This window comes from Triplophysa dalaica, chromosome 21 (assembly GCF_015846415.1).
Source record: "Triplophysa dalaica isolate WHDGS20190420 chromosome 21, ASM1584641v1, whole genome shotgun sequence".
NCBI lineage: Eukaryota > Metazoa > Chordata > Actinopteri > Cypriniformes > Nemacheilidae > Triplophysa > Triplophysa dalaica.
This window is the reverse complement of record NC_079562.1, coordinates 2,097,261-2,116,159: the sequence shown is the minus strand read 5'-3', so window position 1 is coordinate 2,116,159 and position 18,899 is coordinate 2,097,261. Positions and strand designations below refer to the sequence as shown.

The 18,899-nt window shown below is 36.7% G+C and overlaps 1 protein-coding gene across 1 annotated transcript; it reads left to right on the top strand.

The window, feature by feature from the left end:
* Positions 1-1,115: 1,115 nt before the first annotated feature.
* klhdc8a (kelch domain containing 8A) lies at positions 1,116-17,500 on the top strand. The gene is made up of 6 exons (XM_056735115.1): positions 1,116-1,318; positions 8,669-9,138; positions 9,940-10,104; positions 12,122-12,340; positions 15,587-15,688; positions 15,779-17,500. Exons 2-6 carry the CDS (start codon positions 8,763-8,765, stop codon positions 15,979-15,981), a joined length of 1,065 nt encoding a protein of 354 aa, XP_056591093.1. The 5' UTR covers positions 1,116-1,318; positions 8,669-8,762; the 3' UTR covers positions 15,982-17,500.
* The last annotated feature ends 1,399 nt before the right edge of the window (positions 17,501-18,899 follow it).

The window sequence follows — 18,899 nt, the reverse complement described above, 5'->3', positions numbered from 1 at the left end:
GGGTCAGGTCTCCAGTGGACTCGACAGGCTGCGTCACACCCTCAAGTCTGGACGAGTGGCGCTGGAAATCTAGGGCATGTTTGTGCTTGATGTTGTGATTGGCATTGCCCGCTTGCAGATGAAGACCTGGTGAGCTGCAGAACAGGAATTATTGTGTTGAAAGGGACGCTTCAAGAATGTTTGGTGAAAGGATATTTACAGACTGGGGTAGAACAGGGAAGATGGGAAGCATCTAGAAATTAGTTTACCACAGAATGTATATTTTAGTCTGCATTGGATTTGAATTGAAAACGGGATGCACAAACGGGGGAAAAATTAATATTGAATGAAATTTAAAGAAAAGTTTGAGGAATTTGGCCATTTCAGCACTGGTCCAGAAGCACTTCCGGTTTTGATTTTATCTGTTACTTCACATATTATTAAAATATTAAAGATATTCCAATAACATTTTGATTCAGTAACACATGTTTTGATAGTTGTATTTTGTTCAAACATTTGTGACGTGTTAAAACACTGAAATCAGAATTGTTTATCTTTGAAATGGCCTATAACCGATCAGTTTAGTTTCTAATAATATATATATTTTTTAACAGTATTTCTCAGAATTTTTAAATTATTTTTTGTTTCTTAATATTTAACATATATATTACAATAACGTAACATTATAATGCTGTATAATTTATATCTGTTGTGATTGTTTGGTCAGTGCTGATCTTAGATTAAGGTCCAGATATGAGAGAATAAATAGCTGTAATTCTTGACAGACCTCATTAAATTGTTTCATTGACCTAGAGTAAGATTTTAGAGATATCTTCTCGTTTGGATTCAAACTTCAATTCAGGGTCCTGTGGGGTGTGGCTAATTCAGATCAAATTTCACCTTTCAGAAATCCAAAACCATCCTTAATTTTTTAATTTAGACTCTTCCTGGAAGGTGACAGAGTACACCACGACAAAAGATTTACTCCCGCAACTTCACTGCATTACAGACAACGTAATTTGCTTAGATGCAACAACGAGATGGACTTATGTAGGTTGTCAGTGGAGCCCCCTTGAGCATTTCTGAAATTAATGTCAGGATGACGAATATGATAAGGCGCTGCGATGAATATTTCATACATGACCCATATGAGGCGAAGAGAGGGAGCGCGTGAGATGCTGCGCTGGATGCGGCGGATGCTGAGGATGCTGTGGCGGTGCTGATGCTGGTAGAGGGAGTGTCTATTCCACGCGTGGAATATTATTGCTCTGCCATCGCGCTCCGTCCATAAGGGAAGCGCCCGAGGAGAATCGGAAGAAACCGAAGCCCACACCGAAAAGTAAGTGATTCATTTCTAAACCTCTGAGCTTTGATGTGTGCAATAACTTCACGAAGGGAGAGACGAGGGCTGTCTGAAGTGTTTTCAAACGAGCGCCTTGTTGAGTTTGACGTTAAGTCACAGTGTTATGGATAGCGTTTATTAACTGAGGAGTGAGTGATGGTATTGGAAAATGAAGTGTTCATTTGTGGATCTGCTTGTGAACTGTGTTCATAGCGGTGCAATAGCATTGCAGCACTGTATTGATTTCTCTGATTTTGTTCCACGCAGTTTTGGCAATGAATTCCATCTTAAACTGACTTCAAACTTTGTTGTGTACATTAAGCCTTACTATCTATGTGCTATAGATTCTTTTTATAAACGTGAGACTTTTGCAGAAATTTAACCATTGAAGGCCATCAATGTGACTTCATTATTTTTGACTTAATTATTCACTCAATGTTCTGAGGGTTCACACATGCACACATAGGCCTGTGCACCGTCAAAATGTTTGGTCAGGTTATAAAGGCTAACATGTGCTTCGTGTGACACCATCATGCTTTTTTGTATTAGTGGTTGTCTCGTTTTACAGGTTTAAAGTATATCAAAAAAGTCGTTTTAAAGGATCAGATCAAGCAGGAAAAGCCTCTTAAAGTCAGCATACAACCCACGTCCATAAAGTGACATGTTCAGAGGAAAACTGTTTCACAACAAACATGTAGATTGGAAACATGTAGGGCGGGTCGCAGGACTTGTGGTTTTATCCATCAGCAGTTGATTGGATGTTAAAAAGTTTGGCTGGAGAAGAGAAGTTGACCTCAGTCAGATGATTATTTTTAATGCAAAGCATCGTTTTGTTTTTATAAAAACATGCACAGTCAAATAATTTTTAATAAGACAAGGTACATTTTAAAATGTAACAATGAGGTTTAGATTTAATGTAACATTTTGATTTCATTCGACCTTATGAAACATGTAAAGTGCTGTACGTATGGACTACTGTAATCGTTCAAATGAAGCATTGGTGTTGATGTTGACAGTTTGAAGAAGTAAAATCGTTTTTGCTACTGGTCTAGCTGAAGATTTATTTCCCTTTGGTAAAAATGTCACATCTTTAACGAAAACAAGGGTGGAATGGATTGCGTTAATCTACCTGAAAGGTCACTGCATTCTCAGACAGACAGTCAAGCTTTTCATTTAAATCCTGTTGGTAATGTATATTAAAGGTTACCGCACTTTGATTCACTTCACTCAAGACATTTTCTTAAAGGGGCTTATATTGACAGTTTCCCCCACGGCACGAAGTAGCTCATTTCTCAGGAGTTTTTTTTCTTAGATAACTGTGACTGCATAATATGTGACTCCAAATATGAAACAGTCTTCAGTCCTGACAGCCTGCCAACTTTTTCGAGTCGAGCTTCAGTGATTCTGCCCCTCCCGGTGTCTACCGGCGGGGGAATAGCCGCTCGGCTGATTACGGATCCACGGCCTTGGACACATTCATATTGCAGGAAGGTATTTCCATAGCAATTAGCCATGAAACCTTTTGGCTCTTGCGTTAGAGAAATACATCCCCAGCTCCCAATTGTAATCTTCCTTCCGAACCTCATACAAAGCAGCTTCATCCACATTATTATCCCACTGCATTTATATTCAAATGACACGTCCAAGGCCTTCGTAATTGAATCTGATCCACTCCATGCCATCAAAGGCCCTTTTTACGGGAGTCATAGTTTAATTTGTTAAATCAATAGAGCGGCTATGGTTTCGTCCATGGCTGACCTAGATTTTATTGTGTTTTATTGCAGCTCGTCTGAGAGGTGTTGCAGGGAGTTTGAAATATGGAATCGTCACGGAAAGACAAACGGGTTTTATGTAATCCTCTGGGGAACTGCGATGGCTGAATCGCATTATGTTCTGTATCATGTGCTCGTGCGCTGGATTCTGGGTTGCTATGGAAATGATCTGCTCTGCTACGGTTGACACTGGCCAGACAAAGAGCACAAAAGATTAAGAAAGCACAAAACGAGAAGCGAAGTGGTCAGCTGTAATATTTTAATTGTGCTGGTATATAATCCTTTACCATACGAGTTTAAATCCATTATTGTATATCCATTATCTCTCTCTCTCTCTCTCTCTCTCTCTAGATCTATCTATCTAAAACACATATGAAGCAGTATTAATGTGGATGGTATAACCAAAGTGTTATTTCACGCCTAAGCATAAATAAATATGCTTACATAGGCCTACATACATACGTATGCGCACACATGTGCAGGCACACTCGCATATATTTATATACACATACATACATTCATATACTATATGAACAGTATATATACACTTAATTATGTGTCTTCTTTATCACCCCATTCTCTCTCTCTCTCTCTCTCTATGTATATATGTATGTATAGGAGAGAGGGAGATAAATAATGTATATACATATGTATATAATGGCCACATGTAAATGCATATTTTGGGATAATCCACTTAATGAAATAGTTTTTATTATTCATATTATTTGATTATTTTAAATCAGTCGTGCCAAATACATATACAGCATATACAGTACCGTCATACCTCCCAGCTTTATTTCATACTAAGAATAAATTGAAATTGTAAGGACTTTTAAAACGCTTGCGTATCCCTGCACAACTATAACAATCCTCGCTAGATAAACCCTCCCAGGATCATTTTCTCCCGATTAAAAATAACACTTTCGTGGACTTAAGAGCCAGCACTGTTTGAATTCTGGGAGGCTAATTAAATAGAAGTCGATAAATGCTTACCTGCTGGGGCCTTATGGATTCACCAGAGGGAAGACTGACAGCGCAAACTTAAGTGGATTATTTGTGTAAAGTCTAACGGTTGATACTCATAGCTAATAGCTCGGGTTTAGGATGAAATTAGGCCCAGGGTTAGGTCTAAGTTATGGATTGTGGAAAAGAAGACGTAACTAATTAAAAGTTTGAAAAGGATGCACACTGATTGTAAATGACTTCAGCGGGCGCTCAAGCTGTTCGAGCAGTTAATTAAGCAAAAGGAGAAGATGTGGCCGCGCAATTCATTACAGATTGCAATTAATGCGATTTGCAAGCAGGCATGCCAAGAGTTAGCAATCCGCTTTTGCTAACAAGAGAACGTCAGCTCGGGTCATAGCCGTAAGAAGGCTGTGATTTCTGTTTGTTTGCTAATGCATCATTAAAAGTCTTCCGCACAAAAACCCAGTCGCTCACCGCATCCTGAGACGGTCTCATTGTTTCTATGGCAACACACCTCTGCATGGTGAGTTGAGAGCGGAAAAAAGACTCGAGACTTGAGAAATGTGTCTTCCGTCGAGGTTTCTTTTATGCTGCCGTCTCTTTGTGGATGAAACGTTCGACAGCTTGGCCTGTAAATGACGGTGGAGGTTGTAAAAACCCCAGGTGTAGGATTGTGATTGGAACACAAAGGAGAGAAAGAAAGGAAGAGGGTCGCACTCAGAAGGAAAATCTTCTCATCTCGGTGCGCATTTGACAGTCAATTTACATCTGAGAAAATCTCGCCGAGTTACGGCTTGCCTGGCACGGCTTCTGGGCTCTTTGTAACGGTTTTGTGAAACGTATATTTAAATCTGAACTGATAATCGACACTACAAACGTTCTTCAAAGAGACATGTTTCTTCTTTCTTCTTCTGCGCGGCAGATTGCTTATTGGAAATGGGTACGATTCTCCTGTTTCAAGAGAGATTATATTTGAGATTAGGATTTTAGGATCATTGAATGAGTTACGGAATGACCTCTGCAGGGTCAACTTTTTAGCCCTTTTGTTGTTTATATCTGGGTCACTGGGTGGTAAAGGCATTTGAGTGCCAAATATTCAAGCCATCGAACTCATCTTCAACCATTCTCGAATTTAAGGCCTTCCCAGCCCCTGTAATTCTCACCATGCGATTGCAAGATATTGAAAGAAAATGAGAAACCCTATCAATCTCCTGACAGAGATGGAGATATCGGGAACCTGTGTGAGAGCACGAAGCATCGAGATCACCTCATTTACACCGTGATTGGACTTGATGAAGTGCTCCCCACTTTCAGGAGTCCCAGTGTAGTTAACACTCTCTCTCTCGCTCGATCACCACCGGCCCGGAGCTCTCAAGCCGCAATAACCCGCTTTAATCGTTACTGCAGTACTATCTGATGACCTCAGACGCGAGGAAAGAGGCCGAACGTCTCTGTTTGGTCATCAACTTCTCAGCGAAGGCCATCAAGGTTGAACCATTCACCTGAACGGCCATAAACGCTGTTGGAATGGTTTGGAGAGGGAACGTTTATGAATGAAGGTCTCATCAATTGAGAAAAGTCCTCGGAGCTTTAGCGTAATAAGGTATTTTAGTAGCGTCTGGTGGCTGGTGTAGAGGGGTAACTAACTGAATGTAGTGAGTACATTTCTCAGTAGTGTGATGGAAGCACAGCTTTGTTTTTCACAGCGGTTGTTCCAAACCTGTAATTTTTTGGTTCTGATGAATGCAAAGAAAGATATTTGGAAAAATGTTAGCAACTGACGTTTCTGTGACATCATTGTACTGAAAAAAACAAATAGGATTGATTTAAATTTGACATTATCAAACAAACACTTAACAAAATAATGTCAAATGTAGTTTTTAAAGTAAAATTTTCTTTTTAAAAAACTGTGTGCAAAAACTTACGCAAATTAACACAAAAATCTTAAATTAATCAATAGTTGTTATTCTTTGTTTACAAAAAACTAAAACATGTATACAGCTTTGACAACTTGGGCTGGGTATTAGTTATGAATAACAGATTTTCATTCATTCATTCAACCCTTTAAAAGTGTAAAATCTAGTTTTTTTTCTCCCAAGTCTTAACAGTGTACCTCATCAGAACATTGCATTGAAAAGCTCAACAATGGCAACATTTATTTTTTTAAATGTTCATTCATGTTTTTTTATGATGCAATCCATGACTTTTGCCTCTATGTCTATGTTTAAACATAAAATGTCAGGTTACTTTATGTACTTATACTCAACTAAAGCATCATTAGGAACACCATACTAATACTGTGTTTGACCCCCTTTCTCCTTCAGAACTGTCTTAATTCTACGTGGCATTGATTCAACAAGGTGCTTTCAGCATTCTTTAGAAATGTTGGCCCATATTGATAGGATAGCATCTTCCAGTTGATGGAGATTTGTGGGATGCACGAAGCTCCCGTTCCACCACATCCCAAAGATTCTCTATTGGGTTGAGATCTGGTGACTGTGGGGCCCATTTTAGTACAGTGAACTCATTGTCATGTTCAAGAAACCAATTTTAAATGATTCGAGCTTTGTGACATGGTGCAATATCCTGCTGGAAGTAGCCATCAGAGGATGGGTACATGGTGGTCATAAAGGGATGGACATGGTCAGAAACAATGCTCAGGTAGGCCGTGGTATTTAAACGATGCCCAATTGGCACTAAGGGGCCTAAAGTGTGCCAAGAAAACATCCCCCACACCGTTACACCACCACCATAATTGCATTAATGAGAAATTGAACAGGTGTTCCTAATAATCCTTTAGGTGAGTGTATGTTTTCCTGGCTTGAAGTCAAATGATGTCAGACTCACATTTCCTTGGAAATTGTACCAGACAGGTCAAATTATAATTCAATATTATAAGCTTGACATTGTGAATTGGGTGACGGACACTGATTATACAGTGACTTAAATTTTTTATTTTTATGCATTTGGCAGACGCTTTTATCCAAAGTGACTTACATTGCATTGTACTAAGCATTTGTTTCTGACTATGTGCAATCCCCTGAGATCGAACCCATGACCCATGACCTTGGCGTTGCTAGTGCCATGCTCAAATCACTGAGCCAAAGGAAAGCTGTACTTGCTAGATCATTTTTGTGAATTTTAAACAATAAGTAAGAGACACTTTTGGACACTTTTACGTTTTTTAATGTACATGTATCTTTTTGATACCATCCCCTTACTCAACATCTTTTTGACCTAACACCACATCTATTTGAATAATAGCCTCTTTCGCTTTAATGCAGGATACGATGATGTTCGTTGGTTGTGATAGTTTTGAAAAGCTGGCTCAAAGTGAAGGTGACCTGCTGTATGAAGCAAGGGGATTGTTTGCTTTAGGAAAACAGAATCCGAGAGAGATAGAGGAAGATGAAGATCGTGGTTGCCTGGTTACTGATGGATGCTAAGCCGTGGTACAACAGCCCACTTCAAGCTCATTGTGTACACAAGCGAGAGGAGAACAGTTGTGTGAAATTGGTTGCGTGATGATGCTATTCTGGGCTGTCTTCCATATCTGCGCCTCCACTTTGATGAAAATAGAATTTAAAAATAGTGTTTGCATAACATGAAACATGAACCGTACAGCCATAAATAGGACAAAATGTGCTTTTCTGCAGTGTTGCTTATTTTAATTAGAGTGAGATTTTGAGGTTACGTGTTGTCTTAATTATTTTTTGTCTAATTATAATATAGATGTCCAGAATCCCCTGCTAAAAACAGCAAACTATAAGATGATAAATGGCATCGTTGTAGTAAAATAGCCAAAAAATAACTAGCCAGATTATATAACATTTTATACAGCAACATTGCATTTTTACAAAAAACCATTCACAATATAGCGCCCAAATGTAATCTTAAAGAGAAAAATTCGGTCATAATTTATTCACCCTCATGTCATTTCAGACCTGTATGACTTTCTTTCTTCTGCAGAACACAAAAGAAGATATTTTGAAGAATGTTGGCAACCGAACAACTGTGGTGCCCTTTCTCCTCAATTCTATGGACACAAAACCAAGTACTGCTGTGGTTCGGTTACCAGCAGTCTTTAAATTATTTTCTTTTGTGTTCTGCAGGAGAAAGTTAAACACACATGTTTGAAATAACAAGAGGGTGATGGTTTTGCTATATATATTATATTTGAACATATAAACAATCATTCATTTATTAAAACAGTGTGTATAAAAACGACACTTGGATCCATATCACTGCATGATATTTTCTAGTATATTTCCATTTATTTTTATTTTGTAAGGGTTCAGTGGCTCTATACATGGATACACTCCACTGTTTCCAATATTATAAGTATTATAAAAATAGATTTGAGTCAAGCGTCACATAATTGTCAGTCAGGGAACAGTGATGACAGCATGAGAATATATAGACTTTTTCTTTCAGTATTCATTACGCAACGATGCAATTGTTGTTATCGCTGTACACATTGTCGTAATTGCTGTATGAATTGCCTCAGTGGATACGGGAGTGCTGTGAATAATAAACATTAATACTATTGTGGATGCATGCTGTATTCAAAAGGTCGGCCATGTAAACAAATTACTCTGATGTCTTACAGGTCCCAACTTCAAAAACTAAGGTGGACGAGTTTGGTTTGACGGCTTATCAAGGGCACGGCGTCATCGAGATTCTGAAGTGGACGGTCAGGGGCGATGACGGTGCCCTCGGCCCATGAGTTTCACTGGCAGAGCCTGGCTTCTCTCTCCAGTGCCCGCGTGTATCACTCGTTGGCTGACGTCGGGGGGCAGCTGTATATGGTAGGGGGTTGCGATGGTTCGGCTCGACCCACCAGTGCGCTTGAACGCTACTCCCCAGAGGTAGACCGTTGGATAAGTCTTTCTTCAATGCCCACGCCGAGAGCAGGGGCAGCGGTCGCTGTCCTGGGCAAGCAGCTCCTGGTGGTGGGTGGAATGGGAAAGGACCAGCGCCCCCTAAAGGCCGTTGAGGTGTACAACACAGATGAAGGCAAATGGAGGAAGAGGTGCTCACTCAGAGAAGCATCCATGGGGCTTGCGGTCACTGTTAGAGGTAGACAAAAAAGAAATAAGAGTTTTACATGTGGGTTTAAAATGAACAAGAAATTATGTTTGAAACCCTTACACATTTCTTTAAATTGATACAATAAGTAAATCAGGAAATAATAAACAAAAGTGTAAAAGATTATTATACAAAGTGGATTTTATGAAAATAATATGGCTAGGGGTAGAGTTATTATTTTAGTTTTGTTTTTAATTTATATTTCTATGTTTTTTCTTTCATGTTAATTTTAGTTCAATTTGAGCGATAAACACATTTGTATTATTTGTTTATTTTACTTTTTAATTATAATTTATCTATTATTACTATAATTTTAGTTTATTCCTTACATTTATTTTTACTTAATAATTTTTGTACCCCAAACTTTCTTGACTTCAAACTCTATTTTATCTTCAGCGCTTTCATATCGTGGCATTATGTTGTTAAAATTATATTTTAAGCCATCATTTGATTTCAACAGACAGACATTTTTAACAGCTTTAGTTTTGTAAACTAAAGTAACCTTGGTCTACTAACATCGACCCCCAAAAGAGGAAAGTCATTTTAGAGACAGAACAAGCAACTACAGTATATTACATTTTTAGATGAGAATCAAACAGAAACATGTTTTAAGAAAGAAAATTGGGTCATATCTGAAAAACATGTCACTATTAAATAATTCAGATGTCTGTTCAGGCAGTTCGTTTTTGCCTGTCAGAACGTAATATTTCATTTATTCGCTTTGCATTTGACATTGTAAGGTGAAAGAAAGCTTTTGTTCTGCAGTAAAGACCTTCATTTCTCTCACTTCAGACGGCCGAGCTCTTGCTGTTGGGGGAATGGGAGCCGACCTCCTGCCCAGAAGTGTTCTCCAGCAGTATGACCTTCGCAAGGACGTGTGGGCGCTCCTCCCGCCCATGCCCACCCCTCGCTACGACACAAGCGTCTGCCTACTGGGCTCCAAGATTTACGTGGCAGGTTTGCTGACAGCATCCTTCTGTATCTGTAATCTGTCCTTGTGCATAATAGAGCATTGTACTGTGAACAATGCATGTGTTTTTCTACCGTAGCTTTCATTTCAGGGACAAAACTGCTGTAAAATGTGGTAAAAGATGACCTCTGAATTAGAAAATCGTTGACCTCTGAAAAGGGAACTTTTATTCATTCATTTTTAAAAATGTAAAACCTATTTTAGCAGTAAAGATCGGGAGTTGTAAAACACCTCAGTAATACAAATCAATGGAAAGACCGATTCCTTACAAAAAATTAATGGTGGTTTCTGCAACTACTTTTGACTGTCCAAAATAAAAAGAATCAACTTCTGTGTAATAATATAAGAGTCTAATATACATATTATAAAGTCAACAAATTTGCATGGACTTGGTAAGATTATAATCTGGAACACGTTTATTTTTATATTTGTAATTTAAATGCAGGAAACCTTGAAAATGTGCTGCGTGCGACACGTTGCGGAAATGACAGTTTTGCTTATATTGCTGCTAGAAAGGTCTACTGCATTAGTTTTGACTCTATAGTATCTTAATATACATTAATTGAATCACATTACATGATGAATTACATTACATGAATTGAACAGTTATTTACAATTATTTTTAAAATGTAGTTCAAAGTACATAATTGCTAAACTGTATGGTAAGGACACACAATAAATACTGACACAGATAAGATGATAAATACCTTATTTTGGGATCTTGTGAGTGAGGTAGTGAGGTGCTCTAATCTGTCATGTGATAATTTCTGTTTCCATAGAAACTAGACTTGTTTGTCTTTGATAAACCTTCATTACAAGCTTATTTTCATTGTTGCGGTAAGGACTCAAAAGTGTGGGCAGGCACATTTAATTCATAAAATTATAAAAATGATTAATGAAATATACAAAAGCATTAATTTGTATATTAAACAATTACATTTGAAATAATGTCAAATTGCAATCCAATTATTTTATCTTAGATATCTTAATTTTGTGACCAATATTGATTACAAATGTATGATATCATCCAATGTAAATTGCTTTGGATAAAAGCATCTGCCAAATGCATAGAATGTCTGGACCTATAAATGCTATATCATTTTTGGTTAAAATACTTATTAATTAAAAAAATTCTACGTGTGTGTGACACTGTGAATATATTTACAAAGTGTCAAATGGGAAATTGTATAATTTGTATGTAACATAAATCTCAAATTTTACTGCTGGGATTTAAAAGTGTCGCAGTTGCAGAAACATCCAATTATATACTTTCATATATATATATATATATATATATATATATATATATATATATATATAAATATAATTTCATTTTCATTAGTACTTAAGTTAAGTTCAAGTATATTTTAAGGATACTTTATATGGTAAATACACTAATATCAATATACCAGTAGTGTACTTTTAAGGGTACTACTTCAATACTTAAGACTAAATTGGTCCACTTTTTAGTTTTATGTACAGTAAGTTAGTTTAATTTATATTGCAACTATGCTACATGTGTATATTGAACTTAAAAGTATACTCAGAGTTTGCTAGTTAAATACTAGTCGCACACATTTTAGTTCCTAAAAGTACACTTTGAAGTACACTTTTGCAGTTTATATACTGTAACTTCACTTGTACGTTAATTTAACTTCTATCATACTTATTGATTTATATTCATATGCTATTTGTATCATATTGTAATGTATCAACTTGAACATGCAAGTTTATAAGTATGTAAAAAAGTATTTAACAGACTGCTCAATCAAAAAAGGAAACAACACCACAAACCAACTATCCTCCTGAGAATTATACTTATACGTAAGTCTTGTTTAAAAGATCGAGTAGCTAATCCATGCTTTCTTATTTTTTGTGTTAAAGAAGCACACTTCTAGCACACTTAAATAAACTTATTCATCTGCATGACAGAAGAACAGCGTTTATTTGTTTGTGTGTATTGATTTTGTTTGAAAGCTTTACTTGATGTTTCTGTATCTTCAGGTGGACGGCAGTGCAAGCGTTTGGTGAAAGCTTTTGAGGTCTTTGACATCGAAACCCGGAGCTGGTCTTCCCTACCCAGCCTGCCTTGCAAAAGATCTTATTCTGGGGTGTTGTGGGACAGCGCAGGACGACTCTGCTGGTTAGGAGGCCTCAGACAAGGAGGAATACACCAAAGTTCTAAGTTTACCAAGAATGTAAACATCTTCGACACCAACCAAGGTACAATGACGTACATTAGCGTGGCATAAAATCATAATCTTACTTTTAGTTTCTAAACGAAAGATGACATCAAAAAAAGCGTGTTTCGACGCACATATAAATCAGTAATCACTGATAACAGTTCTTGTTTATTTGATTTCTTCGGATTAACTCAAAAAATGGGGCAGAAAGACACAAGGTCTGACAAAATGTAAGACCTGCTGAAATGAGTTATTGATTTCTCTCCAGGATTTCTCGCTTTTTCTTCCCCTCCATCGTTTCCGCTCAAATCTGATAATTTCTAATCGCATTCAGCAGATGTGAAAATTGCACTGATTTTTTCAGCCCCAAGGGCGTTAAAAAGTTTCTATCGTCCGTGGGCATAGAGGAGGTCATCTCCAAATTATTGAACAACAGACAGTATTGTATGAATCATTTATCTTTTTTAATTATTCCTTTACTAGGGCATGTGTCCGTCAACAGTTACACGAGCCGGCGTTCGGAGAGCAGTGTGAGAGATTAGGCCCCGCTATCTAATTTCCTTCTACCCGAATCTGCCACGGGCAATAAAAGGTCTCGTGTACACGGCTCCCGATCTAATAAAAGTATGCGATAAGATCTTGAGATGAGGAAGGGGGCGTTAAATGATGCTATCCAGGAACATATTGTCACCCCTTATCCATAGCTCATCCTGATAGATAGAGAAGCCCGTCTGTTCTTTTGTCTTAAAGCAGGCTGTTGCGGGAGGAGTATATCCTGGTAAAATCCCCGTTCGAACGCGAGATGGATGTGCTTTTTATTCAAAGACCTACTTTGACATGATATACTTGCTAATACATCAGGTGTAAACCCAAGCAGCATGTTTTTCTAACGTCATGCCAAATGAACTGATGCTGGAAAGAAATCCCACCACCTGTTTAAAGGGAATATGAGTCACATCTGAATACAATGTTTCCTGCGCTGCTAAATGCATAAAAAGATGATTGGGTACCTTGAAATAATGTTTTGACAGTAAATAATTGTCTAATTTTCTGTTTTATATATTACTGTCCTTCTGAATCATCATATCTTTTTATTACGTGATTTTACTTTTAGCCATAAATCAATATTATTATTCACCCTTTATGTTTGTCACTGGGTTTTGCAAATATCTAACCGAAAAAAGTAATAAAAGGGCTTGTCAACTTTGACAGCACAGTATTTAATCATTTAAAAAGTATAGGATTTTTCTCCGTTTCCTGGAAAACATCACAGGTCTCACAAGGACGATAATGAAATATATAAAGAGATGACGACAACCGTCGCAAGATGTAAATATTTGTCCGGAAGCACTTTCAGTTTCCTTTTTTATACCATAAAAAAAAAACATGTTTAAATATAAAATCATAAAATCTTAAAGATTGTCGTCTAACAGCTTGATTTTGTTAAAAAAATTCTGTTTGTTGTATTTTGTTTAAACATTTGTGTAGTGTTAAAAACAAACACAAAGTCCTTCTGCATTGTTTACGTCTTTCAAAGTGGTCTATATTTATGTTATATATATTGTAAAATGTAAAAAAGTATTGAGTACCTTTAAAAATATATTGAAAAAACGTATTGACTCATTTTCTATTATATAATAATAATAATATATAAAACATATAATAATAAAATAATTATATTTTATAAGCTCAAATGTTTAACGTATTGCAATCTCTTTAACATTACATTGCAGGATACATATCTTTTCATCAGTTAAAATCATTTTACACCAACTTGACATATTCCACAAAATTATGCACAACAGATTAAAATATACATTTCTATTATTACCTTACGATTGTGAAGAATTTCAAAACAAGTTTCACTTTTTCAATAAATTTTTTTTGCCCATTTTTAATGTTACTGTTTCCAGTTTTAAAATGACAATTTATAAGGTTAATAAAACTTAATTGTAATTACTGGTTATTTTGACAACATCATTACCGAAATCAATAGAAGGGAGGAAGCATTGACAGAGCAAGTATTGAACGCCATTGGCTGAAATCAATATCCCGCCCATAGCTGACAGACCCTTTATTGCTCATTCGGATCAGACATTCTGATCCTGATCCAAATGGCCACATTCACAGTTAAACATCAATAAATTATGAAGTTTAGGAAAACCTGAGATCTGTTCATCAACTCAATGAGCTGCCGTGAGGCTTCATGTGAAGTGATGGAGAACCTCAGCAGTAACTGATCGACAATGGCAACTTTACACGACGACCGAACAATGATCTTTACATGCAGCAAATGACTGTCCTTTTCGTAGGTACATTTAAATATAAGTATAAATATGATCAACATTTCTCTTGACTCATCCACCACCTGATCCATTTTCCCATCTTGAGCAAAATCCGCTAAACTGCTCCCTAGATTACATGCGAAAGCTCATTATGTCGTGTTTTATACACTACGGTTCAGAATGTAAACACATTAGCATTTCTCAAACAACCTTGAGTATTATACAGCTGTTCCTGCCTCTTTGCATGTGATTGTGTTTTTTGGCAAATTAGGTTGATTGAGAAGTGTAAATAATATGCCAAATTAATGTTCTACATCTGTGAAACACAAAATCCGAGGCGCTCCAACTTACTTTTCAAAGCAATTAAAGTGTTCGGCTTCAGTAATTTTTTGAAGAAATGGTCCATGCATTTATTGCGGCAAGCTATTGGCTCAGTTATTAGGCAGATATTATATCCTGCAAATGGAAAACAGTCTGTCAGCTTTAATCGACAAGTACGCCGCCTCTAATCTGCAGGAAAGTTCCCCGTTTGTTTATCCTCTCGAGACGTTCGTATACACATCTTGGGTTGTCATTCCGAAGGGTTTAAATCATATGTAAACCTATTAATTTTCTGTCGGTCCTTGTGTAAATCTGATTTAGTGTGTCACACATAAAGATCAATTGTGTGATTATATTTGGTGTTAGAATGTATTATCTTGTCCCAGTTTAATGTGCGGGGACAAATAAAAGTAATTTATTCATTAATTCACTTTCTAAATTGTAAACACGTCATTCCAAACATGTGTGACTTTCTTTCTTCGGCAGAACACAAATGAAGATATTTTGAAGAATGTTGGTACCCATACAACACTGGCCCCCATTGACTTTCATTGTGTGGACACAAACCCACTTCTCGAAATATTTTCTTTTGTATTTAAGGGTCATAAACGGGTTTTTATTTTGGGGTGAACTATCCCTTTAACATTTATTGTATTGTTTTCTTTGACACGTTGTTCTAGGATTGTGGTTGAAATCAGAAGACACCGTATCCTTAAAAACCAAGCGAGCAGACTTTGCCGCTGCGATGGTGCGAGGTAGAATGATTGTTGCAGGGGGTCTAGGTTTGTGATCTCTACCCCAATTTATTTTTGGACTGTACACTTGCCATGTACTCTGTTGTAGTCATCCAAACATCTACTCTCTCCGTACAGGTCACCAGCCCTCAGTGCTGGACACTGTGGAAGCGTTCCACCCCGACAAGAGAAAGTGGGAGAGGCTGTCGCCCATGGCAACCCCTCGTTGCTCTGCTTCCAGCATCGTGATCCGGGATCGCCTACTGGTTGTGGGAGGTGTCAATCAAGTTCCGACCTCCGCCCATGAGATTCTATACGTTAAAGAGGAGGAGCTTATTTAATCACCGGATGTTTGGATTTACAGTAAAATGTTTCCTTCAATGATCAACAAACATAAATTATTACACAGAGGCCAGAAACATACTCAAGGATGCAAGCGCAGACGCAAATGCATGACCATTGTATTGCAAGCCTGCTGTCTTGTGTGTTTTTCGTTAAAGTACCCAAAAATACCAAAGGGGGTGCTAGAGTTACCTTCGTTTTTATAATTCAGGTACATGGAGTAGCTAGAAATATTGAACTAACTTGCTCGGCAAGATACATGACAGCATTTTAACTAAAAGAGAAAACTGAGTATAGTGTAGTTAGCGAATACACTAATGTTCAGCTTGTGTTAAAAAATGCAAATTATTTGAACGTTTTTGCGTAGCTAAAAACATTTCCATTCATTTACTTGCATGGAGTATGTTTCAGGCCTAATGTCTGTACAATAAAATTTTCTCGTGCTAGACTGTTTGAATGGATAAGCTACACTACCGTAAGATACATAAGCACACCGTTGGAAACAAAACAGCTGTATTTGAGTTTCAGAAGCTTATGTTTATGCCATTTTTACAAGATGCACAGTGACAATCTGCTTCGTAAAGCCAACAAGCCCAACCACCCACAAGCTAAGAACATTATGCACAAATATAGCCAGACACACTTCGGAAAGAGATTAAACGTGTTTTAAAATAAACTGATTCAGTTTGCTCTCTATAGCGGTCTCTGTTGAGATAATTTTGAGTGTTTACAGAGTTCTTAGTGTTATTGTATAGTATTGCAGCAGAAGTTCTATTAATAAAGTGAAGTTTTAACTTTATATTCATTGTGCACACCTCCCGAGGTTTAGACTGGTTTGGAACCTGAACAGTGGAGTTTGGTTTTTGTATGATGAATATTTTTGCTTATTTTCGCCAGGTCTTGTTAGTTTGATCTAAACTTGGCACTGCTGTAGCACACACATGCAATTTTTTTCTAAAAAATGTTTACAGGGGTTTTAGCAATTTATGGTAGCATATACTGTACATTGTGTCTTTAAACCTTATGGAATCAATACAGGACTTTGTGTAGTCCATGCCTGTTGTGTAGTCATGCATATTACAATTTACAATCACTCTCTTCTGACGAAACATATCAGATATTTATAAACGATTTGCAAAAGCAAGAAGTTACGGGGAAGCTTAATTTTAACACTATTATGATTGTTTGTGTTCATGGTTGAAGAAGTCACGGATTTTCCAGACATAAACTGGCTTCGACAATCTAAAATGTCACACCCAAAGAAATCTTCACATGTAAAAGGCTTCCATGAGGTCTTTAATGATAAACAATATTGTTAGTAAAGAGTTCAGATATGCAGTATTTTGACAAAGTTTAGAAAGTCTTTAGAAAAGTAAAGATAGCTTTGGCCAAGGTATGTATTGAGTTTTGTTATATAAATTATGTTTATTGCTTCTTACTGTATAATATTATAATGTTTACACTTGTATTTATTGGACAGCAGTTCAATGTGTCTTGGGAAGCCCATAGCAATAAAGTAAAGCACTGTAATACATGATTTTCTAAAATAAAATGTCTGTATGTTTGTGGTTTTGCCATTAAATGAGCTTAATTTGTCTGAAATGTTCCTTTCAGTTTTTGTTTGTTTGTACAAATGCACCTTGTCACTCGTATCTAGACAGTCTATCTGAAAACGCAAACAAAAGGACGATTCTCTCTTTTTATTTAATAATGTCAAGTAGATAACTCACTTAGCCCGGTCTCGAACAGATAGTGCTTGACGTTGAATGAGGACAGACTCTGGCATGAGGTTTATTTGTCTGTATTGATTTCTCTCACCTCTGCAGAGGTGAAGTGTGTCTCGCGGCCCTGTCGGCCACCCACAGATCTGGCTGTAACACACTGCAGAGATGCAGTTAAAAAGTGCTGCAGTAGTTCAACACAGTTTATCTGCAAAACGAGCCTGGTGCTGATGTGTTATTGTGTCCTGAATTACTCTGAGGTCTATTGGCCTGGAAGTATATGTGGGGCAACTTACGCTGTTAGTTTAAACAGGAAAATTGTCAAAAAATGCTGTAAGAAGAAATAATTATCTTTGGATGATAAATTTGATTGGTCAATAGATCATTGGTGGGTCATTCTCAAAAAATAGACCTTCTGACTTCAAAGGGTCACAAAATTTAACTTCATATATAAATTTCATGCCTAAAATGTGATGATTTTGTACCTGCATGGTAACGTTGTCACCAATAATAATGGCCTTGAATCTACGTGAATCTTTTTCCTTATTTAATGATTTGATTTTACTTATTATTTTCATAGAATCCTCAGTCGTAACACCAGTGACATCAACACCAGTGAAAATTCCCATGAAAAGACAAAATGATCAAGTCAAGTCAACTCAAAACTAACATGATGAGGCACACTTAAATCTATACATTCTACCAACAAACATGTTTTTTCCAATAATTAACACCAATTTATTAAATAAAATGTTATATTAAGGAAATTATATTAAAGATACTTGCATATTTTTATTCTTTCAAAATAACAGTTTGTGTCACCAACAACACCAATGACACAAAATCAGGACAGATTTTTTAATTTTCTATTTGTATGAATAAATAATTATTTTTGTGTGCATGTTTATGCACCTTTTAGGCCATATACTTGTGTTTAATTGGTTAACTTGCTAACACGTTGAACACGCTACAAGATTTTTGCACAGATTTTCAGTCTGGACAGTCTAGAATGTCTGTGTCAGTCTGCAGAAGTGATGTCTAGTTTTTAAAAACTCCGTTCAGATTTTAAAAGTTCCAGCTATTTATTACAAGAATAAATGAACAGGAAATGTTTATACACCATACAAAATAATTAAACATGTGGTTTTTCAAATACAAAATCATTAAAAAAATAATTTGGAAAAAATATATAAGGC

What these genes read in the sequence shown, in the direction of transcription:
- klhdc8a (XM_056735115.1), top strand. Translation starts at nt 8,763, where the DNA reads ATGACGGTGCCCTCGGCCCATGAGTTTCACTGGCAGAGCCTGGCTTCT. An exon ending in CTCCAAGATTTACGTGGCAG is followed by an intron (nt 10,105 to 12,121) that starts GTTTGCTGACAG and finishes CTGTATCTTCAG; the next exon opens with GTGGACGGCAGTGCAAGCGT. An exon ending in GATTGTTGCAGGGGGTCTAG is followed by an intron (nt 15,689 to 15,778) that starts GTTTGTGATCTC and finishes CTCTCCGTACAG; the next exon opens with GTCACCAGCCCTCAGTGCTG.